Source organism: Anthonomus grandis, chromosome 18 (genome assembly GCF_022605725.1).
Source record: "Anthonomus grandis grandis chromosome 18, icAntGran1.3, whole genome shotgun sequence".
Lineage (NCBI taxonomy): Eukaryota > Metazoa > Arthropoda > Insecta > Coleoptera > Curculionidae > Anthonomus > Anthonomus grandis.
The window spans coordinates 8002304-8028779 of NC_065563.1; the positions used below are offsets into that span (position 1 = coordinate 8002304).

Below are 26476 nucleotides of genomic sequence, written 5' to 3' on the forward strand. Positions count from 1 at the left end.
CGCCATCGAAGAGTCAAAAATGTACGCTCCTGTTTTACATCTGACAAAGAAAGTATTGTCTTTTAAAAGTACAATATCTGTGATTGCTCTACTTGCTTGGCAGAATTTTTCATATGCCAACGTTAGATATCTTTTTCTTCCGCTTGCGTAGTGGATCAACCTTTTCTTGTGATACTGTTCAAATGTTTTGTTGATAAAGTCTACCAACGCACACATATTGAAAACTTTGCACCTTTGCAATATCACGTCTTTAAAAATTCTTATTGATGATTCACAGAAGTTGTTGGTATTATTGCCTCTTATCAAAATATCGCCACGATGTGCTAAACACCATTCTTCACGTCGTTCCCATAAATTTGTCAGGTGTTTTGCCAACTTGGCATTTTTTTTACATTCTTCTGCGTTTAATAGATTTGACATATTAACTTCAACATCTTGCAATGTACTGCTAAACATTACAGCACCGAATTTCTTCATCTCCGGTTGCCGATCTGCGTGAGCCACATCATGTCCTCTTTGCCACAACAAAAGCCAAAGAGCCTGATTCACATGGAAAATGCATAGTAGTAATCTGCTACTCGGTAGGACCTTTTGCAAGGCATTTAGCTCGGCACTGCTGTCATCAGACATAATGATTTTTGGTTCAAAATGTTTCTTACAAGTTTCCAGTAAACCATCTTTAGCGGATTGAAAACTGTGGGTGTAGTTTTCTTGAGACTGGCTGGTATGTAAAATAACAGTGATGGGATTTTCGATTGCAGCAAATATAAATGTTACACAAACGTTGGATTGGTCCCCGGATCCACTCGAATCAATGAACACCATTTCATCAGCTAGTCCACCCAGAAACACTCGTTGCATAATGGGTGTTATAATAACGCATACAGTCGGTTGTTCCCTGATGAACATCTGTCCATTCATGCCTGACACAGACATCTCAGTCTCTTTTCGCTGCAGAACTTTGACGACGTCACCAATATCTCGAGTCCCGTAGGTTCTGCTACGCCATTCTTCATAAAAGTGAGTTACCTGACGGTCGAGCGGATTTTTTTTTGAGCATTAGCTAAGGTAACGTATGCGTTTTTCTCACATTCTTCGATGATGGCCATTTCGAGATAAGATTTTGCCGCTGCAGCAGTCATACCACTTTCAAAATAGGATTCAAATAGTTTTTTTGTGTCTGCGGAACAACGCAGAAGACTCAGTGCCTGAGCTACATTGATTCGATGAGAATGATTATAGTTAATATCAATTAAGACATGCAATCCTTTCTTCATCAATTTTGAATTTTTCAACGTACTCTTGGTAACTTTCAAAAACTTAATGTTTATACTGGCTTTACACTCATAATCCCTAGTAACGCCTTTCCTCTTATCCTTGGTTTTGTTTCTTCTCGATTTGCGACCTAACGACTTGCGCCAATGGAATATTATCTTTTTCAGAAGAGGATGCCTCCTGTTGGGATTCATGGTTAGAGTTTGATGCACTGTCAAACATCATTGAAGCTGCAAAATCAGATTCTTTAAAAACATTTTCATCTATAGGCCAAATGCCACTAGCACGAACAGCGTTCTGTGCGTTTCTCACTGTTGCAGCAAGCCCATAAGCCTCTCCAATTATCCCGGAAACCTGAAACATTGATACAGTTCGACCCACGTTATTTCGCAACCATTTTTGAATGCATTGTCCATAAACATTTTGAAAGGCTCTGAAGAATCCAACATCCAACGGTTGGAGTCTGTGTGTTGTGTGACTTGGTAACTGCAACAACCTAATTCCATTATCCCTGGCAATTTGTAGAGCTTTTAGGTTTTTGCTGTGGGTGCTGTGGCCGTCCAACAATAACAAAACAGGGGCCTCAGGGCGGCTTGGCTTAACTGTTTCAATGAAATGTTTAGGCCATGTCACAAAAAGATCGCTACTGATATATCCAGTATCGCTAATAGTGACAATGCTGCCAGGCGGAGCACCTAATGAAAGTTCCTCTTGAAAACGTTTCCTCTTAAAAATTATCATGGGTGGTACAAACTGCCCTGCTACACTTGCACAACAAACCACAGTAGTATTTGCCCTCCTCTCTCCACTAGAAATGCTCCCAATTTGATGTTTTCCCTTCTTGGCTAATATTTTCTGACATTGCCGTTGTACGGTTGAGCAGCCTGTCTCGTCGACGTTGAATATGCGCGTGGCGGTCAATTTATCCTCTTCACAGATTTTTTTTTAAAGTTCATAGATTTTATTAACTCATACTTTGCTAAATCCTGCAGCCCTTGCCATTGATGTTTTCTCCGACTGCCGTAACGATATTTCTTTATGTCGGGACATGAAACCATAATACCACTTTTTGCTTGCCATACGTTTATCTGTGTTGAAATTGTGTTTTAAATTGTTTCTTGTTGCCAATTCAAATGCCAGTTTGCGGACGTCTCGTATGCCCATCCCGAACATTCGCTCTTCGAAAATCAAAATATGCCTAGCCAATTCTGCTTCAACTTCTTCATTAAATACACTAAACCTGCCCATTTTTTTTATTGAATTATTTGCCCGTTTGTTTTTCTCTTCGAGATGTCTTTTTAGTGTAGCTTTAGGTACTTTAAACAACTTTGCACATTCACTAAGCCCATAAGAACCATTACGAAAAGCGGAAATAGCACTGCTTAAATCTTCTGTGCTCCACTTGCAGTATTTACCACGTGATGACATTCTGAAAAAAAAATATTAAGAACTAAGTAAATGGAAGTGGTTGCCTAAATTGGACCGGTCCAACCAATTGACAGATGGCGCCACTTGTTGTCGGTTTGTTCAAATCTTCAAAGGTCCAATTTTGGTGCCGGTCCAATATAGGCAACCTTACCCTATGTTTCCACTGAATCCAAGTGTCATACCTGAATCAGCGTTTGCCCCATCGTTAGCAACTCAACGTCCTTCAGAAAATATTGACCAGCCTCAGCAGGAAATTAACATAATTCCGGAACCAACAAATGTTACCGTTGTGAGCACTATCAATAATCTGTCACGTGACTATGACTCAGATGACTCTGAAGATCACATGCCTTTAACTACGCTAAAGGAAATGATGAGAAATTCAAAAATAAACAAAAACCCACAAGCTACTACTAACACTATCTCTACTCAAAACATTAATAATGACCATCTTAATAAATCTTTTAAAGAATTACTACCAACCCCTGAACTTTTCGAAAGAAAAACTAACATAACAAGGAAGATGATCGAGCTTCATACGATCGATTTTGTGAGCTTAGAACCCTATCTAAACAAATGATAAAAAATGACTATAAGGAGAATATAAATAGCATAGAATCCAACATTTTGGAAAATACAAAGAAATTTTGGGGTTTTGTTGGCAATAAGAGAAAAAACAATGTGTCTATTCCACACGCCGTAAAATTAGGTAATATTTCTACAAAAGGTGGCAGGGATGTAAGCAATTTGTTTGCTCAATCTTTTAAGAGTGTTTATAATACATCAAATCCAGTTGTTTTTAATAAAAGTAATATTAAAATATACGAAATTTCAGAAAATAAAATCCTTGAGATATGTAAAAATTTAGATGTAAATAAAAGTCCTGGGCCAGATAATATTCCACCTATCTTGGTAAGGAACTGCGCAAATAGCTTGGTCAAGCCACTAGGCATTATATTCAATAAGTCGTTAAGATCGGAAGTTTTTCCTCAAAAATGGAAATTAAGCGAAATTTCACCAATTTTTAAAAATGGTGATAGGGAAGACGTGACAAACTATCGGCCCATTAGCAAGTTATGCATTTTTGGCAAAATCCTGGAAAAAATTATGTACGACACAATTTTTCCGAGTGTAAAACATAGAATTATTCAAGAACAGCATGGTTTTTACCCTAAAAGATCTCTTGAAACAAATCTACTATGCTTTTCAGAATTTGTCACTAAAACAATAGATAACAAAGGTCAAGTGGATGTGATATATACCGACTTCAGTAAAGCATTCGACAAAATTGATCCTGAAATATTAATACAAAGGCTTGAAGAAGTCGATGTTGATCCTGCAATAATTAGATTATCCTGTTCCTATAATACAGGTAAAAAATGTAGAGTAACTATTGATGGCCATGAATCCGAGTGGTTTGACATAACATCAGGTGTACCGCAAGGCAGTCACCTGGGTCCGTTGTTTTTTATAATATATATAAATTCAATAAAAAAATGTTTTAAACACCGTAAAATATTACTTTTTGCAGATGATTTGAAAATCTACTTAAAAATCGAGACCACGGATGACTGCCTCAAAATCCAACAAGACCTTTTGCGCCTTGAACAATACTATCAGAAAAATCGTCTCTTTCTAAATTCTGCTAAGTGCTTTTGTATTTCTTTTACAAAAAATATTACCAAAATAATATCGCCTTACTCTATAAATAGCAGTAATCTGAAACGAGTTGTACAGATTAGAGATCTGGGAGTAATCCTGGATGAAAAATGGACTTTTAAATCTCACATTGAGCGAGTGATATGCGAGTCCAATAAGATGGCTGGTTTCATAAAAAGAAATTCAACGGATTTTAAAAACCCAAATTCAATTATCTCCTTATATAATGCTTTTGTCCTCAGTAAACTTTTTTTTGCCTCAGTAATATGAAATCCGAAGTACAATGTAGACATTACGCGCCTAGAGCGGGTACAAAATAGGTTTCTAAAATATCTAGGATTTAAGACCAATATGCCAATATACAACCATAATTATACCATTATACAAGCCAAATTTAAATTTTTAACTCTTGAATACAGAAGAAATATCACAGATCTTTTTACGCTTTACAAAATAGTAAATTGTCACGTCGATTTACATTATCTTCTATCTCACATTAATATATGGATACCAAGGCAAAATGCAAGAAACCGAGACTTGTTTGCAGCTGATTTTTATCGAACCAACGTAGGACAGAACTCTCCACTTTCTAGAATTCAAAATGTTTTTAATTTTTACAACAATTTTCTGAATTCGGATATTTTTGGAACGCCGATAGGATCCTACAAACGCCAATTAAAAACCTATTTTTTAAAAAAGATAGAATAATTTTATTTTTGTTTATTTAATTCAGAACTTAACAGTTTACGCTCTATTTAATCTCATTAGTGTATTCATCTAAATTTCCCTTTTCTTTTTGATTGTATCTACACACGTAACATGTAAATTTAAGACAATGTTTGGTAAACCTATCATAAGTTTGTTATATATACACAGGGGATGCTTTTTTGGTACTTGTGTACTGTTCGCAACCTGAACTTGTAATAAATAAATAAATAAATAAATCACTTAACTACAGGGCACAAGCAGTGACTAAAGATCTTTTTGCATCAGTTATACCACCCCACCACGAAGCCATCCAAAATATCTGCTTCTAAGGAGCCGATACCGTCATCTTCAAAAGGTATTGGAAGAAGTAAATCCTTCAATTACGGACTCTTGGTTTTGTTTTGTTTGCCAGACACAAGATAAAATCGACATGAGACAGTGCATAGCGTGCGGGACTTGGTGTCACGAGGCGTGTGTTGGCTTCTCACAAGATGATGATGACGACTTTATCTGCCCAAACTGCTCCTAGATTTTAGTGGTCAAATTTGTTTCTTGGTTAGAAATGTATTTTTTACGTTTATATTGTTATTATTTGATGAGCCTTTTTAACCGACTTCATTAATTTAATGGGGCCTTATTTACTGAACAGTCGTACCTTAGTAAAAACAACATGGTTCTCATTTAATCCAATTTTAGTTAGAGTTTGTAAACAATTGTAGTTTACAAATTCCAATAAAAAATTTCCTGATTCGCTTTAATTCTTTGTATCATAAAAGGCGCAAACACGAATTTTATAAAGGCTGAATTGAATTTTCGAAATTGGCCAATTATAAGGGAGAAAACGCAAGGGCGTGGTTCCGAACTCGAGCAATTAATTATTGACAAAAAAGGTTTGAAATCAAAACAAATACTGTGACGTAATTTCAATAAAATTATGGATAAATATTGACTGCGGACGACATCAAAGAATAATAATTATATGATAAAATACCCGCATTTATTGCATTATCTTGTTTTGATTGGGTATTCTAAGTATAGTTGTTGCGGGGGGGCAAACGCATTATTTCCTAGATTTTGGCATGTTTGTTCACTTCTGGATAACTTTGATTAATCTCCATCCAGAATATCTAAACGCATACAAAATTCGGAAAAATAATAAAAATTCTGTTCGGATATCTCATCGCATTCACGATGATCCCGAATGAGTATGTGGGAGTCATTCTGTTCACGAATGTTCGCAATGATTACGTGTTTTACGATTTTACGGAATTGTTTGTTGCAGTCGGATTTGTTAAATAAATTAAGCGTTAATTTTAGTGATTAAATGTATGATTTTGTGTGCATCCGAAAATACAATTTTGACCTTTTGACTTGTCATAATTCTTGTGCCGAAATAAACCCAAACAAAACCCCAAAGCTCTCGACACGATCGAGAAACACGTTAAATAAATCAGAAAATGTGTGGCGCAAAGTTCGCGTGCATTACGTGACGTCACCTCCCTCCTTCCCTCCCACCCGGTGTTCCCTCGACAGTTCCATATAAAAGCAGGCTGGAACGTTATTCGGCGTTTCACATATACGCGGTTGTTCGAGCTAGAGTATTGCTTTTTTTGGTTGTATATTGAGCTCTATTGGGCATTTGACAACGTGTTTGTCAGTTGTTCATTTGTCACCGTGTTTTGTTGGTGTTTTACAAGTGATTTTGTGTATCTTAAAAACGGATTTTTCACTGAAGGAGTTTGAAAAGGGTGAGTTTTCTTGGCGTATCAGCGCTTGCCCTTACGGTATTTCTGTAGAAAAAATATGGATTAATTTTCCAGTTTTGGGGTTGATTATTGGTGCCCAACAACAAGGGTTTCGTTGACTGCAGTTTTTAAATACGGTTTTTTTAGTAGAAATGTAGAGGGATTTTAATGGAATTTTGAATGAAATGTTGAAATTTAGTCGAAAAAGGGGGAGTCAAAAGTTCAGAAATTTTATGGGAAAATGTGGTTTTTGAGTAGTTTGTTAAGTTTCAATGAATGAAAAATCGAGTTTTTGAGCTACATGTGTTTTTATTATTGTTTAAGGAAGAATTTTAAAATTTCGAAGTATTTAAGGAAAATCAACTAAAACCTCAATATTATATTCCTCAAAGTTGGGCGCCAATGCAATTTCAGCAAATTAGAATGCAGGGCATTTTTACTAACTGTTACCAATTTTTTTAATTTTTTGTATAATTGTTTAAAGTAAATTCCATTTTTCTATAAAACCAGGAAAAAATCAAAATCCGTTGCTATTGTCAAAAATAATTTATTGTACACTAGAAACATTTTTGAAATTTGATCATTCCATTACAAATCATGAAAATTTTTGTTAAAACTGAAAAAGTGGGATTATACTTATACTAATTTCAACTAGAATTTTAAGGTGAGACTCAAATGTTGGGCGCCAAAATTCGAATATTTCGCTATTATAAAAAAAAATTGAATGCATGAATTTAAAATTTCATAATTCATCAAAATTCGTAATTGTTTATATTCTCCAACTAAAATGGGGATTTATTGAAATCTACTAAAATACAGGGAATCGGTACATAATTTACCCAATAGGATTAGTAGTTGCAATTTTTGAATTTTTATTACAACTGAATAAATCAACTTTTTCCACAAAAAAAAACCAAAAACCTCAAGATTTCTTAGAATCAATAAAATTAAATTCCATAATTCATTTAGGAATCAAGGCATTTTTTATTGGAATTAAAAACCGAAATTAACAGTCTCCAATTACAATTAGAATAAATGATTAACGTCAGGAAAAAAGCACTTTTGAAAATTAACTAGCATGCAGGGTATTTTTACTAGTGGTTACCAATTTTTTTACTTTTTAGTACCACCGATTAAAATAAAGTTTATTTTTCTTATAAAATGGGTCAAAAAATCAAAAATTGTTGCTAATATCTAATAGTTATTTATGTAACAAATGTTTATAGGAATTTCCCATTCATAAAAAAGAGGATTTTAAATATGTGTAACATACAACATTTTTTCTGCTTTAATAATGTTTTCTTCGATTAAAAAGAAATTAAAAAATAAGTAGAAAAAATAATTTATTGTACACAAGAAACAATTTTTTTGAATTTTAAAATTCAATCATTGAATTACGAATCACGAAAATTTTTATTGCATTTTAAGAAGTCAGATTACTCATAGTAATTCCAACAATAATTGTGAGACCCACGTTGGGCGCCAACATTCACATCTTTTACTATTTTTATTTTATTTTGAAATTCATTGGAATTCACCAAAATCCAGAAAAAAAAAATTCCTATTTTTTTAATAAAGTAATTGAAATTTTTGAATAAAAATGAATTTTTCCATCCATAAAAGATTGTCTTGCAATAAATGAAAAAAAAAATTAATTAAAAGGAAAAATTGCAAATTTTATAATTTATTTAAGACCCAAAGTATTTAATTGAAATTCGGTGTAAGCGAATTGAAATAAATGAGGCTCTATATAATTTCTTAAAATTTTTTGAAACTTGATGAAATTCACTAAAATCCAGGAAATTATGATGTAATTTTCTCATTAAGATTAGTAATGGAAATTTTTTATTACCAAAACAAAAATTCCAAAAACCTCAAACATGTCCTACAATCAGACTGTGTTTTGTTGGTGTTTTTCAAGTGATTTTGCGTCTCTTTAAAACGGATTTTTCACTGAAGGAGTTTGAAAAGAGTGAGTTTTCTTGGGAGGGTACAGAAAAAGCGCTTGCCCTTACGGTATTTCTGAAAAAAAATATGGATTAATTTTCCAGTTTTTGGGTTGATTATTGGTGCCCAACAACAAGGGTTTCGTTGACTGCAGTTTTTAAATACGGTTTTCTTAGTGAAAATGTAGAGGGATTTTAATGGAATTTTGAATGAAATGTTGAAATTTACTGGAATAAGGAGGAGTCAAAAGTTCAGAAATTTGGTGGAAAAATGTAATTTTTGGTTATAGTTTGTTGAGTTTCAATGAATAAAAAATCGAATTTTTGAGCTACATGGGTTTTTATTATCGTTTAAGGAGGAATTTTAAAATTTGGAAGTATCTAAGGAAAATCAACTAAAACTTCAATATATTCGCCAAGGTTGGGCGCCAAAAAGAAAAATACAATTTTAGCAAATTAGAATGCGGGGCATTTTTACTAGTAGTTACCAATTTTTTTGTACCCTTGATTAAAATAAATTCCATTTTTCCATAAAACCATTCAAAAAAATCTAAGTTCATTGCTATTGTCAAAAATAATTTATTGTACACTAGAAACATTTTTAAAATCTTGAAATTTGATCATTCAATTACAAATCAAGAATATTTTTGTTATAACTGAAAAAGTGGGATTATATTTATACCAATTTCAACTAGAATTTTAAGGTGAGACTTAAATGTTGGGCGCCAAAATTCGAATATTTCACTATTATAAAAAAATTGAATGCATGAATTTGAAATTTCATAATTCATCAAAATTCGTAGGAATCAACGCATTTTTTGTGATAATTCATTAACTGTAATTGCTTATAGTCTCCAACTAAAACGGGAATCTACTAAAATGCAGGGAATCGTTACATAATTTACCCAATAGGATTAGTAGATGCAATTTTTGAATTTTTATTACAACTGAATAAATCAACTTTTTCCCAAAAAATAAAATCCAAAAACCTCAAGATTTTTTGGAATCAATAAATTAAAAAAAAAAGGTAAATGCAAGAAAAAAAATTAAATTCTATAATTCATTTAGGAATCACGGCATTTTTTATTAGAATTAAAAACCAGAATTAACAGTCGCCAATTACAATTAGAATAAATGGTTAACGTCAGGAAAAAAGCACTTTTGAAAATTAACTAGAATGAAGGGCATTTTTACCAGTGGTTACCATTTTTTTTTTTACTTTTTAGTACCACTGATTAAAATATATTTTATTTTTCCCATAAAATCGGTAAAAAAATAAAAAATTGTTGTTATTATCTAATAATAGTTATTTATGTAAGAAATGTTCATGGGAATTTCCCATTCATAAAAAAAGGGGATTTTACATACTTGTAACATACAAAATGTTTTCTGCTCTAATAATGTTTTCTCCAGTAAAACATATAAAAAAATTAAAAACACCAAATTACTTTACAAACTAGGGCGTAAAAACGTCAAAAAATGTTGACAAATGATTGGCAAATAAACGTCAAATGCCTTTTTACGCACTAGTGCCTAAAAAAGTAGTGCTTTTCTTAAATTATTCTTTGAAACTTTATAAACCCTGGACAGTGAATAAAGTGAGTACTTTACGCACGGTAAAAAAAAATGTATTGTACACAAGAAACAATTTTTGTTGAATTTTGAAAATCGATCATTCAATTACAAATCAAGAAAATTTTGATTGGTTTTTAGAAAGTCAGATTACTCATAATTCCAACGATAATATTAACGTGAGACTCACGTTGGGCGCCAACATTCACATCTTTTACTATTTTTATTTTATTTTGAAATTCATTGGAATTCACCAGAATCCAGAGTATTTTTTTACTAATTTTTTTATTAGAGTAAAAAAATTTAAATTTTTTAAATAAAAATGAATTTTGCCTTCCATAAAAAATTGTCTAAAATACAATAAATGAAAGAAAAAATGAATTAAAAGGAAAAATTGGAAATTCCATGATTTATTTAGGACCCAATGCACTTTATTGAAAGTCATTTATAACCGAATTGTTTGAACTTCTAATTAGAATTGAAATAAATGAGACCTACGTTAGAGGCCAAAATGTAGAATTTCTTACAATTTTTTAAGAACTTAATGGAATTCACTAAAATCCAGGGAATTATGATGTAATTTTCTCAATAAGAATGGTAATTGAAATTTTTAAGTTTTCATTACCACTGGAAAAAATGCCAACTTGTCCCAAAAAAGAAATTTCAAAAACCTCAAAATTGTCTTGCAAATTTTATAAAAATGAAAATTTCCAAAAAACCAGGCAAAAAATCAAAATCCATTGCTATTGTCAAAAATAATTTATTGTACACTAGAAACATTTCTAACATTTTGAAATTTGATCATTCACTTACCAATCAAAAATATTTTTCTTAAAACTGAAAAAGTGGGATTTATTTATACCAATTCCAACTAGAATTTTAAGATGAAACTCAAACGTTGGGCGCCAAAATTCAAATATTTCACAATTTTTTTTAATTTCATTGGAATTTACCAACATGCAGAGAATTTATCAAAAGAGTATTTTGAATTTTATTACTACTGAAGTAAAAATCAACTTTTCCCAAAAAAACAATTACAAAATTTGCAATTTTCTTAAAATCAATAAATGGAAAAAAAATTGAATTCATGAATTTGAAATTTCATAATTTATTAACTGGAATTGTTTATAGTCTCTAACTAAATTAGGAATAAACGTTGAGTGCCAAAATTCATAACTCTTACAATTTTTTTTGGAATTTATTGGAATTTTACTGTGTTTTGTAGGTGTTTTTCAAGTGATTTTGCGTCTCTTAAAAACGGATTTTTCACTGAAGGAGTTTGAAAAGAGTGAGTTTTCTTGGGAGGGTACAGAAAAAGCGCTTGCCTTTACGGTATTTCTGAAGAAAAAATATGGATTAATTTTCCAGTTTTGGGGTTGATTATTGGTGCCCAACAACAAGGGTTTCGTTGACTGCAGTTTTTAAATACGGTTTTTGATAGTGGAAATGTAGGGGATGTTAATGGAGTTAAAAGTTCAACAATTTAATGGGAAAATGTGATTTTTGAGTATAGTTTGTTGAGTTTCAATGAATTTTTGAGCTACATAGGTTTTTATTATCCTTTAAGGAGGAATTTTAGAATTTGGAAGCATTTAAGGAAAGTCAACTATAACCTCAATTAGGGTTTCACAAGATTCTCGAAATTCGAGATTTCTCGTCGTTGAAAATGAAAAACTACGTTGGGAAATAAATTTAATTCATTTTAAACATAAGAAAATTAACAAAGCAAAAGAAACATAACAAAGGTAAAAACTCAAATAATTTTATATTTTTAAAGGAAAAAAACTTTCAAACTAAAACATAAATTCTAAACATTTAAAAATGAACAAAACATAAAATAAAGATTAATAGAAATACGAAAAGTATAGATAACAAAATTATTGCTTATGCACTCATAAATAAATCTTTGTTGCATAGCCAAGAATTTAAACATAGTAAAAATTGAGCCGATTCTCCAGTCAATCGGCTTCGTTCTTTTCTAATTATCAGTGTTGCCCTTGAGAACAGTCTTTCTGCAGGAACTGAAGTGGCTTATATGCCTAAAAAATCACGAGCCATTTTCGATAAATTTGGATAAACGGCTTTGTTCTTTTTCCACCACTCTAAAATATCTTCAGCTCTCTTAGATAAACAATATTCATCAATTTCTTTTCTCCAGTTCTTTCTGTCGCCATTGCTTTTTTCAGGTCATCAGTATTGTCATCAATATCATCGGTGAAAGGTTGAGATGCTAAAGGAATATCAATATTAGAACTAACGTAATACATTTCTTTATACAGGTTTTCGAATTTAGTTATGGCTTCTTGTTTTAAGTTTTTTCCCCAGTTCGTAAAGTTAAATGCCTCAGTCTTATGTCGTGGATCCAATATTAATGCAACACAATATATCCAATTGGTTTTTGAATAGTGTTTGGCGATTTTATCCCTTGCTGCTTGAAGAGCTTCTAAAACTTTTTCGTCGGTTGTATTCCTATTTGGACAATTATCCAGTCCAAAAGCCCAGGTTTCCAATTTATCTAGAAGCATATTAACTCCTAAGACGACCATAGGTAATGTGCAGTATTTTTCGCCTTGAAATGGATCAATAATATTTAAAAAACTTTTAAATTGCTGCGCCGCCGCCGCTTCTGCAGGTGTCAGCTATAAAACCTATTAATTATTGTTGTAAAAGACACAACGATAATTAAGATAAGAGGCGCTCAGTTCGAAAATCGCGTGAAAAACAGGGCATTTTTCGGACCTTCAAACTCGGCTAATATGTAAAAAATTTTAAATGTATAAACCATTTTGGATACATCAAGGATTACTCTTTATATTGGTTGTTTTAATTTTTTGAAATAAAAAAAATAATGAAAATATCAGCTAAAGATGATGAAAATTTGCCTTTTTTATTGCCCTGTAGATGCCATTATGGGGTGTTTTAAAAAAAATAAATAAAACAACCAACATCATCATTTGTCCCTTCTCTTTAAGACCCATTAAAAAAAACATGCTATTCTCTATAATTTATTAGATCTTGTGTCCAAAAAAAATAAGAAGTTGTATCAATATAAGTATTTGGAAAGGTACGTACATAAATGTTTCTTTCTGCACTAAACCAAAACGATCAGGGCAAAATACATTATTATAAATGAAAACATAACCTCTTTATAAAAAATAATCAATTATCAAGCAAGCATATTAATATCAAGCATAATCAATTAAAAGCGTTTTATTGGTTAATAGATTTAGGTGTTCTGTGACTAAAATGGATTTTTTACCGCGCCTATTAAAATAATAATACCTACATTAATAAAATAATAATTACCAAAGTCATGTCATGTTAATCAATGAAGAACAAATAGCGCAATGTCTGTGTATTTAACCAACTAAATTTTAATTTTAAACAATTTTAAATTCATGGATAAAATATTATTATTAAAAAATAAACGAGACGAGAAATCGCCTTCGAGACGAGATTTCTCGTTACGATGAAAACCTAACCTCAATACATTTGTCAAGGAATATATTCGAATTTTAAGGTGGGACTCGAACGTTGGGCGCCAAAATTCAAGCTTTTCAATTTTTTTTTTAAATTAATTGAAATTCGGCAAAATGCAAAGAATTTTGTCAATAGAGTAATTTAAATTTTCTATTACCACTGAAATAAAAATCAACTTTTGTCAAAAAAAAAAAAATTCCAAAAACCTCAAAATTTCATAAATCATTCTAAAATCAAAACATTTTTATACAGTTATCAGAATTGCTTACAGTCTTCAATGCAGGACATTTTTACTGATGGTTACAAATTTTTTTACTGTTTAGTGCCACAGATTCCAATAAATTAATTTTTTTCCATAAAATCGTTGAAAAATTCAAAATCTATTGCTATTTTCAAAAATTACTTATTGAAAACAAGAACAATTTTGAACTTCCTTAATTCATTTACAATTTGCAAATCAAGAAATTTTTTATTGGAATTTAAAAAGTCTGATTATTCATGGTAATTCCAACTAGAATTTAAATTTAAATTTTTCACTAAGTTTTTTCATCGCAGTTCACCTGAATGCAAAGAATTTTGACCTTGTTTTTTTCAAAACAATAATTAAATTTTTTGAGTAAAAATTAACTTTAGATTGCGAAAAAACTTTAAAATGTTACAATCAATAAACTAAATGCAAGAAAAGTTTTGAAATTCCATAATTCATTTATGACTCAACGCATTTTTTTACGCGAATTTATTAACTGGAACTGATTACAGTCTCCAATTAGGATTGGAATAAGTGAAACCCCCCCGTTGGGCGCCAAAATTCATAATTTATTTTTTATTTTTAAATTTATTGGAATCCACTAAAATGCGGGAAATTATGACGCAATTTTCTCAATAGGTTTAGTAATTGAAATGTTTGAATTTTTATTACCACTTAAGAAAAAATAAACTTTTTTCAAAAAAAAATTTAAAAACCTCAAATTTTTCATGCAATCGAAATAATACAACGAATCATAATTATAACGAAAAAAAAAAATAAATGTAAGAAAAATTTTAAAATTTTATTCATTCATTTAGGAAGCAGGCACTTCTTATTGGAATTTATAAACTGTAGTTGTTTCTGTCCACTCAACCTCCAACTAAAATTGGAATAAATTAGACCCACGTTGGGTGCCAAAATTCATAATTTTTTTACCATGTTTGAATTTTATTGGAATCCAATAAAATGCAAGGAATTCTGACATATTCTCAATAGAATTAGTAATTGAAATTTTAAAGTTTTTATTACCACTGGAAAAAATCAATTTATCACAAAAAAAAAATTCAAAAACCTCAAAATTGTCTTGCAATTAATAAACAAAACAGAATTATTAAATGTTACAAAAAATTTAAAATTCCATAATTTATTTAGGAATCAAAGCATTTTTTGCAGGAATTCAATAATTGGAATTGTTTACAGTTTTACACTAAAATTGGAATAACTGAAATGCACTTTTTTTGAACCATTGAAATGCAGGGAATTTTGCTAATATGGTCAATAATTACCAAATTTTTTAGCTTTTAGTACCATTTGATTAATGTTTTCTCATAAAACGTCTAAAAAACTTAAAATCCACAATTATTTTAAAATACCGTAATTTGAAGTATCAGAATTTGAGTATGAGGCAAGGAAAATACGATTATTTTTTGTAACCATTTCCTAAATAAGAGCCAAAAACCAAATTTCTTATTTTTATCCAAAATCTAATTGTTTTTAAATTCTCTTTGAAATAACTAGAAAGAGCAAAGACTTTTTAAGAAATAAAAAGTTATCATTAAACAAATTAGGGGCTTCTGAAAAAAATCTACTGCCTTATCTTAGTAGTTGAAATAAAAAGGTTCATCAAATCAATTGAACATAATTCAATGTGTATAGTAGGAAAACTAGGGGCTTCTACATATATAACTAGAGATTTTTCGTATTTACAATATACAAGGTGACCATGGCAAAAATTGTAGGGTAGGTAGGGACGCCATAGGCAAATATTTTGAGCATAGGAACCCACGTCCGGAAAAGCCCCCATTCGGAGATGGGGCTGTTTTAAAATTGGACCCTTTGCGGCAGGTGGGTAGGCACAAGTATTCACGATTTATATCCGCACAGACCGCACTAGTCGGATCAAATGTTGTCAATTGAGCGGTTGTTTTAAAATTGAAATTTTTGCGCCAGATGGGAAAGCAATAAGGCAATCCTGGCAACCTATCGTACACGAGCCACAAATTAAACGCTTTAGTTTAACAACAAAAAGATGTAATAATTGCAATAAAGCTCTCCACAAAAAATACCGGAGAAAACTAAAATTATTAAAATAAAAGTAGTCTTAAATTAACAGAATTCAAATAAAACGAAGAAAATAAAACAAAAACAAAGTGATGGGCAGGGGCACTACAACAGATGCTCGAAGTGCTGCCCGTTCTCCTGGATGCATTTATCGATCCGTTGGTACCATGAAGTTCGCATTCGAGCGAAAACACCCTGCTGCTCTTGAATGAACTCTGCGATTCGCGCAATTAAGTCTTTCTCCTAATCCAGTGGTGTTTGATACACCATTTGTTCCATGGTGCACCACAGAAAGAAATCTGGTGGCGTAAGATCTATCCAACGAGTGGGAAAAATTTCATCTAAATAGTCCCGGATCAGCCTTGGCCAGTGCGCAGGACAACCATCGTGCTGCCACCACATGTTATTAATAATCTGTAGGGGCAAATCTTCAAAATATTCCTGTAACTGGCCTTGGAGAAATTCAATCATTCAATTCAAGCGGGCGGGTAGAACGTATGGACCAAGCAAGTGGTCGCCGACAATGCCAGCCCAAACATTAACAAAAAACTTCTTTTGATATCCTCGGACATGCATGGCATGCGGGTTCTCTTCCGACCAGAAGTGGTTGTTGTGGTCGTTGAACATACCTTCTCTAGAAAAGCCCTTTTCATCAGAAATCAGGATTTTCCCCAATGCGTTGGTTTAACCACTGGCAGTAGTGAAGGCGCCGAGGGGGATCGTCAGGAAAGAGATGTTGAACTTTCTTCAATTTAAATGGATGTAAATTGTTGTCGTGAAAGATATTCCATACCGTCCCGTGGCTGCAACCCACTTCGGAAGCGACCTGACGAATGCTCTTTTGGGGATTGTCGGCAATACGTGCCATTAGAGCATCTTCAAGTCCATCACGTGCTAGACGCAGTCGTCCTCGCTCCTGCTGTACCTAGTTAACAGTCCCGTAAAAACGACTTACAATAAATTTATACTTTGGCAATAAAAAAATACTTTTAAAGAACAAGACTTACTTGAAATGATCCCGTTTCCCGTAGTGTGCGGTCGACATTTACAAACACGCTGCGGTGTACCTGGTCACGCTGTGGAAATCGCTGAGCGTACAAGCGCTGAGCCGCCAATGCATTGCTGCCTGTAGCTCCATAAACTAGATGCACATCAGCAAGCTCGCGGAAAGTTAGCCGGTTCATCGTCTACTTTTTCTCATACAAACGTGCAAGAAACTGATTTTTTTTTCCTGTCAGTCAGGTTGAAGTTTCTGTCAAAAATGTATCGTTGTCATTGACAAAAAAAAATTATCCGGACATGGGTTCCTATGCTCAAAATACTTGCCTATGGAGCCCCTACCTACCCTACAATTTTTGCCAAAGTTACCGTGGTCACCCTGTATAGAAAATATATGTTTTTTTCCATAAAGATCTAGACATTTTCCATTGGAATTGAAAACCTAGAAGTATTTACCGTAATTCACCGTTAACTAATGTCGGAATTATTTGGGATCCATGTTGATCGGAAAAAAATTAGGCATCAATATTATAGAAGGAAAACTAGATCCAAATCAATTTTCAATTTCCATTGAATGAAGTGAGCCCACGTTGAGCAATAAAGCTCAAATATGTTGAAACTAATTTGTGCGCTTGTTGGGCGCCGAAATAAGAAAAATCCCACCTAGTGGAAAAAATGCCGTATTATACCAATGCATTAACATGTAAAACTTTTGCTAAAAATTCATAAAAACCCCCAAAAAAAGCGGACCTTAGACCTTGGCATTCATTACTTACAAATTGCGTGTTTTGTTCCGTAAATTTCCTTTCCGAAAAAAAATATATTTACATAAAAAAGCACTTTTCTGTAAACATAAAAATCATGTTTATCTCTTACAGCGAATGCAACCTCTTGCAACAAATTAATATTTTGTAATTCGCCATAACCTACATTTTGCAAAGGTCACCTTTATACGTAATTAGTCGTTTAATGAGGAGATAGTACAATAGGAGTAACATCGTCTTAAGTAATTAAAGCGTGGCAATTAAGCGAAAAAGTGCGACGATAATTGCCGTGGTAATTTTTTTTAATAATAACCTTATAGTTTGTAATTTTGTTTTAGTACCGGCAAAGATGTCCTTAGCCAGTGTCCACCATCCCGCTGACATCCACTCCAGCCATAGGTAAGAAAATTCACTGAAAACCCCCTTTAATTGGGGTGAACCTCTTTTTTTTTGTTTACGCTATAGCCTATATAACGAAAAACCTTCATAAGGTTAATACATTCGATAATAATAATCATCAGACATTCGTTGACACGGAATTTAACCTTTATACTGAATAATCAATTATGTCGATTTATTGCGATGTAGACGAAACCATAATGGGGGGGCCTCCCCGATAACCAGAATTAGGTTCCACTGAAAAAAAATTATTACGATAAAACAGACTGATGCAAATCCGTGCGGCTGTTACTAAGCCTTTGAGGTTTATAAATAACCGTCGCTCTTAAAATACGTGAAAATGCAAAAAAATCGTTATTGTTATTACACATAGGCTGGCTCAGCTATTTAAACGCCTCTGGTTGTGTAACATGAAATGTAAAATAAAACAAATGTAGAGTCGTGATACAAGAAAGTAAGTCTTTCGTAGAAATGTAAGTCTTTGGTGGTAACACCCTCGGAAAATGCATTGGGTCTTAGCGGAGTAATGTCATGTATAACATTCACTTAAAACTAGTTTAGGTTACTGAAATATTTTTATGATAGTCTAAGATAAATTTCACTTAATTTTAAGTGCCTGAAATATATTTTTTTACGTCTATTACAAGTTAAATACCTAAGAGCATAATTAGTATTAAATTAGGAGTTTCATACACAATAAAGCATTACACTAATCTTATTTTTTTGTATTGAGGCACAAAATATACATTTCAAGTTTAATTTCGCTTTTTTTACCCTGACTATTTTTGTCCCTTTAGTCGGCAGGTCTGCCTTAAGACTGAGGGAGGTTTTTTCATCCCCAAAGCTTTAAAGGTTTATGATAAACTTTTTTTAAGCCTCGAATTCATTTTTATGTTATGAATTTACCCGCCTATGATTTTTTTTCATAAAATTAAAATTGGCCCTTAAAGAGGGTTAATATTATTATATAATTCAAATTCAAATTCAAATTTATTAATCATTTTGGTTATATTATAACAATTTTTAACTTAATTATATTCAATAATAATAGTTAACAGTCATTGTTTTTAACATACACCTAGATGTTGTAACATCTGTTTGTGTATGCTGAGAAATCACAAAATTTTAGTAATAATATAAAATATAACTAACCATAATCTATAACTAAACAAAAATTCTCCAATAAAATTTCCCTTCCCAAAACTATTTAAAAAAATTAAATTTATCTATATTTGAATAAATAAATTTTCTACAGACCTTACTAAAGTTTTTAATATTATTTATATTTTTTAAGCTGTTTGGTAAGATGTTATAAAATTTCGGGGACAAGTATCCTAAAAATCGTTGCCCTATAGTTTTTTTTATGTTTGGTATTTTTAGGTGTCTGTTTATATTATTTCGGGTTGTGTAGGAATGACTAACATAATTCTTGATTTTTTCTGATTTATGTGTATAAATGCATGTTGACAATATGTAAATTGAGCGTATATTAAAAATTTCTTCAGAATATAATTGTTGTGTAGGAAATCTTTTTTGTTTTTTGTATATAACTTTTAAAATAAAGTTTTGTACTACATTAAGTTGTTTTAAACAATTCTTGTATAGACCTCCCCAGACAATCACCCCATACCTTAACAAGGACTCAACCAAGGATTTATAAATTAAAATTAGTAGTTTTTCATTTAAGATATTTCTCAAAATATGAAATCGATAAATAAGTTTACGGATGTTTTGTGTTAATTTTAGAATGTGTTGGTCCCATTTTAAATGTTTATCCACAATGATACCCAGATATTTAGTAAATGAAACTTCCTTGATATCAATTAATTCAAGTTTAATTTGTTGAAAGCTGGGGCGATTAGCAGCTGTTATAGAAAATGCAATATAGTTTGTTTTTTGACTATTGAGACTTAATTTAAAAGAATCCAGCCAGTTCTTGACTGTTGCTAGACCAAGTTCTGCAGTTTTTTTTGTGTCTCCCCAAGAAATTCCGTGAAACACCGCAACCGTGTCATCTGCATATGATATCAGTGACCCGTCATGAATTTTAAGATTGGTAAGAGCGTTAATATAAGTTATAAAGAGTATAGGTCCAATAACTATTCCTTGTGGAATTTCAATTTTTATATAAGATGGTTCACTAATCTCATTATTTATTTTTAAAGACTGTTTTCTGTCCCCCAAGTAACTTTCAAAGACCCTTGACACTGGACCTCTAATACCATAAGATCTTAAAGTATCTAGCAAAAGCTCATGCGGTACAGTGTCAAAGGCCCTTGCTAGGTCCAGAAACACTGCCAAACACTTTCTATCACCATCAAAAGCCTGATTCACTCGCTTTGTTAATTCGCAGACAGCATCGGATGCGCTGAGCCCCCCAATGAAACCAAACTGATTTTGTGTTAATATGTTATTTTTTTGTAAATAGTCAATAAGTCTATCTTTCAAACATTTCTCGAAGAGCTTGGAAAAATTATTGATCACACTTATAGGACGATAGTTACCTATTTCACATTTATCACCTGATTTATATATTGGAGTGATTATTGATACTTTAAATTGAGTAGGTACTGTTCCTATTTTAAATATTAGGTTGATAATGTGAACCAATGGTTCAATAAGGTAAATATGAAATTTTTTTATAAATTTTGAGCTAATAGTATCTATCCCAGGCGCTGAATTGTTTTTTAACGAAAAAATATGTTTAATTATTTCATTCCTATTAGTTGGTTTTAGAAACATTGAAGATACACTGTTATGATTAATTTTGAATTGTTTTTTTGGTTTTTTTATTTGGTTTTGCATATTTACTCCTACGTTTATAAAATACTGATTACAAAAGTTTGCCATGTCTTTGTTATTTTAAAATTCTTTGTTATTATTTTTTATTTTTATTATGTCATTTCCTTTAGTAGTAATTTGATTTGTAACCTCATTTATAACCTTATACATTTTGCTCATATTATTCTTAGATTCCTCAATTTTTGTTTTGTAATAGTCATTTTTAAATTTATTTATTATTTTACCCAATGAGTTTCTGTATGTTTTATATTGTTGTTCTTTTTCCAAACTATAATTTTTATTCAATTTTCTTTTCATTTTGTCCCTATTTTTTATTGAACATATAATAGCAGCAGTTATCCAAGGTTTTATTTTTTTAATTATTTTTTGTTTTAATATTTTTGTCTCTTCACAGCTTTGTATAATATGTTCGACAACATTATAAAAAATTTTGGTTGCAATTTCGACATCATTAATATTTAAGATAGTGTTTTCCCAATTTTGTTTTATAAGTAAATCTTTTGCCTTCTCATTGTTTAATATTTTTATAGTTTTAATTTTTATATTATTGGAAACATTACCTGCCCGAACCTCGTCTCTAGCAAAATTAAGCAACACAGGATAGTGATCGGTAACGTCAGTTTTCAAAATAGAAGAAAGATGTTTATTTTTGTTTTCCAAAAAATTTTTTTTAAGGAAAATGTGGTCAATACAGGTCCTTGATGTTAATGTGACCCGTGTAGGACCAGTTATAAGGGAGTAGAATCCGTAAGACATCAAGAGAGCTAGGTAGTTATTTGTATCAGCTGAATTTTCAGATAGAGTATTTATGTTTATATCTCCCAGAAGTATTTCTGTTTGCTGATTACATTCACGTAATAAATAATTTTTACAGGTCATCGAGAAAAGACGATACTACCGTCGAGGGAGGTCTATATATACACGTTATGCCATATTGTATATCAGTTATAGCTAAAGTTATCCTAATCAAAGTAATTCCCGACCTAATTAGTTTTATATTTTCTACTTTGTTTATGTTTAAATTATTTTTTATATAAACAACCACCCCATCATTCTGGTTACAGTCTTCCCCATTATAATACATTTTAAAGCCCTCTATATTAAATTCATTACCAACCAATTGCCATGTTTCACCCAAAACAATAATGTCGCAGGATATTAAATTATATGTTTGTAGAAAAACTATCATTTGATCAAAGTTTTTTTTTAAACTTCTTATGTTAAAATGAATGATATTTAAGTGTTTGGAACCTATGTTAATTTTTTTGCTTACATAATCACAGTCCGTACTTTGTTGATCCGCATTATCTAAAACGTCCAGTTCTTGTAGCACTTCTACGTCTTGCCTATTATTTGCCATAACTTCCATCATAGTCAATTTTGTTTTTCAAAAGCGTGATTTGATGTTCAAAAGACGGACAAGTTTTGTCGTTTGCGGCATGATTTATATTGTGCTCCAAATTAAACTTTGCGTTTGCATGAATACAATTGATGCATTTTTTTTGGGTTTTTGGGCACTCCTTAACTGCGTGTTTCTCCGAACAATACTCACAAAAGACCTCATTCGGACATTCCGTATTTTTGTGAAAAAATCCTTGGCATTTAAAACATCTGGGTACACTTATATCTTCAAATACTGGGTAACGCTGCCATCCTATATATAGTTTCTTTACTGCAATTAACTTATGAAATAATTTGGCTGAACAATTTCCGTAGATAGTATAAGAATCTTTTTTTTTATTGAGTTTAAAGAAAGTTATTTCTAGGTCGTCCATTGCTTCAATAAAATGATTTTGTTCCCGGATTCTGGCCTCTACAAATTCACTATTTAAATCGTCTTTATCATTTATTTTATAGTCAATTATCTTGAAGCGGGGATTTCTTAGTTTTGTCACCTCTATGTTGTAGCCATTCAATTTTTCTTCTGCTTCCTTTTTAAGTATATCTATATCATTTTTTCCCTGGCATTTAACTAGAATATAGCCGTTTTTTGTACTTTTTATACTATTTACACTAATCTTTAATTCGGCAGGATTTATCTTCTTTCTCAAGTCTTCCTTTATTTTTTCAATGTTCTGGTGTTTTTTTGGCCTAATAATAAGGCTAGGAATATTTGTTTGTTTTTGATGATTTAATGGCTTTTTAAGGATATCACTGTATTGTAAGGAATTTAATACATGAGCTTCACTTTTACTGGATTCAAGACTTTCTATTTTTTGTTGTAGTAGGGCAATTATTTCTTCTTTGCTTTCTATTATTTTATTTTTATCCTCTATTGTTCCTTGAAGAAGTTTGTGAGGTTTAAATCTTTGACATTCAGTGCAATCAAATCTTAAAATTCTCTCACCTTTTAGTTCTAGGACCTTCACTTCCGATGCTGACAAATTCCCACAATTCTTACATATTCCTTTTCTGCATGTGTCACATTGGAAAAGTGGTTTAATTTTAGTTTTACACACATCACACTCCATTTTCAATCAGCCTTTTATTTTTCGTAAAGTTCAGTAGTAAAAATTGCTAGGCGCGGCAACACCAACAAGCCAAACTAATTTTTAAATTGATATTCCCTTATTTTTGTTTGCAGTTGAGCCCACTGTAAATAGGGACATTAAGGGACCTAATTTTTCAGGCTATTCTCAGTTGTGATTGTCTGGAACGGCAACATTGTTACTCTATAATTGTACTAGAAATTGTACAATTACAACTCAACTGGAATAATGCATTCGTTAAACCTACTATAGAATATGCGACAGTAGCTTGGAATCCGATGTATCACAAATATATTGACCAAATTGAAAAGGTACAACGCAAGTTTGGAAATATAGTAAATTACCGCTTTAATAGACAAAGGCATTTTTTCACTTACTACGATAACTTAAAGTTTTATAGTATGAACCCCTTAGAGAGTCGTAGAAATAATTTTGATTTATAAAATAATTTTCTGTCTGCAAAACTTACATATCAACGTTAATCCTTATATTTTGCGTAATAGATCGACCTCAAGATATTCTTCAAACTATTCTAACTCTCCATTGTTCAGATGCGCCCGTAGTTTTAATAATTTTCAAGAAACTAATTTGAATACTGATATATTTTTCTCCAGAATGACTTCATTTAAGCGATACTTAAGAAATTCTACCTAATTTCGCAAGGAACGATAAAGATTGTCCTATTTTTCCTATTGTCATTATTCATATGTATATATACTTCTTTATTGTATATTATTAAATAAGTTAGTTAGATTTATATTACTTGGTATATTTGTTAGGTTTGATGAAAATGTAATGTTTGGCAAAGCGCTTACTTGTATTTAAATTCATAAGATATTTTGTGCTTTCCTGTTCTTGGATTGCTTAGTACAGATAGACTAGGAGAGCCTTGTACTTAAATAAATAAATAACCAAATCCGAAAACAAAACTTTCACTCCCGGATTCAACTTTTCGTCATTGTTTATGCATAATATTCCATCACGCGTTATATTATATTTTTAAAAGAGAGTACAATAAGTTTAAACAATGGCGCCTAAAAGTCGTGACGTCAGCGTTGATTGTTCAATGGCGTGTGCAGAGGTTAAGGAGAGGTTGAAACTATTATTAGACGTATTAGGGTTGACGATTTGCTAAAATATAACAATAATAACCGAGGCGAACGTTTTTAGATAACCTTAAGCGGAAAAAAAAGCAATAATAATGAATATTTACCACCGCTGGCGGTCGGGATTTTCTATATACACCGAAATGTAAATAATGGTTTTTTTCCTAATCTAGGAAAAAACCATTGTAATTTATGTTAAATTACCTCTAGTGTCATGCAAACGATTTGCATTGATTGTATCAAAGGCTTGTGTGAAATCCAAAAAGATTTTGTTACTGTTACAGATTTCAAAAAAAAAAAAGGGAAACAAGAAATTGATATCAGCTGACCTTAATACTTGGACGGTTTCATTTGATTGCGTATTTTTCCGCGCGCGGCCGTTAATAAATACATGATTAAACACTTCCTCTCCGGTTTCGCGATACGGCGCCATTTTCGCTTAATCGACAAAAGAAATTACGATCAATTCGTATCACGCGTCCGATGCGTGGCACCACACACACACTCTCGACCCGCCATTAGGTGCTAAATAATTCCAGTTTAATTGGGTTATTTCTCTTACGCCTTCGCACTTACTCGGGATTTTGTCGCAGCAATTGGCAAATTGGCGACATCCTTTATTTGTTTATCGTACCGGCAAAGGTATTTTTTTTTGTCCACAAATTAAACACGAAATGGTCTTTTTCCACAATTCTTTCTTTAATGAGACTACAACTCAACCATATCCAAATGGCCGATCGTAAGATGTGAGTTTATTTTACTTATTATATTTTATCTGGTTTTTGTCACCCATCAAGAATGATGAAATGAAAAAGTCACCGATAACCGATAGGAAAGTTGAGGGTGGACATGTAAAATTAAGGGCTATCTTTGAGAATATTTAAGTTTTACATCTTAAGAGGTCCTATGATCCTTATGGTATATGATCCTTTTTGGAATTCAGTTCGACGGTAATTTTACTCGAAAACAGTCGCGCAGCAGTGACCAGTTGTTCTCCCCTAACTTCTCCCTTGTGTTTGTGGTTAGTGCCTGAGTCAAGAGTCGTTAAGGGTATAGACTCTTACAGCACGGGGTAGTAGGAGGTAAAGGGATGATTTTTCCAATCTGAATGTGGCGTAATTAAATATTCGAGAAGATGAATCGATGTGTGAATGACAAAAGTCAATATTTCACCGTTGGGAGCATTGTATTTGAAAAGTATATGATTTATGGTCTCTATTTGCAAATTAAAGAAGTGCCAGGTTGTGTTTTTTGAGCATAAGACCCCGGACTATGGCTGAAACGTCTATGACCGACTTACCGGCACTCAAATTTAAATTGCTCAAGAAGTACTTGTTGGAAAAATATGAAACAATTTGCACTGGATTAAGAACCGTCTGTTCTATAAAAAATGTATAAGGTGCAAAGTGATCCAAGAATTTTGTTTTGAGTTATACAGCTTCAAAGTCAATTGACTGCCTATAGGGTTAACATACGTGACTAACCTACTCCCACTAAAAATCAAATTATTTAAAAATTACTAAATGAAAAAATATAAAATAATATGCACTGGGCTAAGAACATTATACTGAATTGAAAAAAAGAAACATTATATTTTGAACAACAGTTCAAAGTACAAAACGATCTAAGTAAAACCTTTCAAGTTATCGGGTTATTTAAGTTCAGTAGACTGCCCATGAAACCTACCCTCATTAAAACTCAATTTATTCAAAAACTGTTAATTGAAAAAATATGAAATAAATTGCGTTGAATTAAGAAAAGAGTGTTTTCAAAAAATAATTAAAAAAAAATATATT

The 26476-nt window shown here is 31.8% G+C and overlaps 1 protein-coding gene across 1 annotated transcript in view; it reads left to right on the forward strand.

The window, feature by feature from the left end:
• The window catches only part of LOC126746877 (protein pinocchio), a 168585-nt gene that overhangs the window by 122723 nt on the left and 19386 nt on the right, over positions 1-26476 (forward strand). The window contains exon 4 of the mRNA XM_050455273.1: positions 18223-18283. Within this exon, the coding sequence (XP_050311230.1) occupies positions 18223-18283 (61 nt within the window). The remainder of the gene's footprint in view (positions 1-18222; positions 18284-26476) is intronic.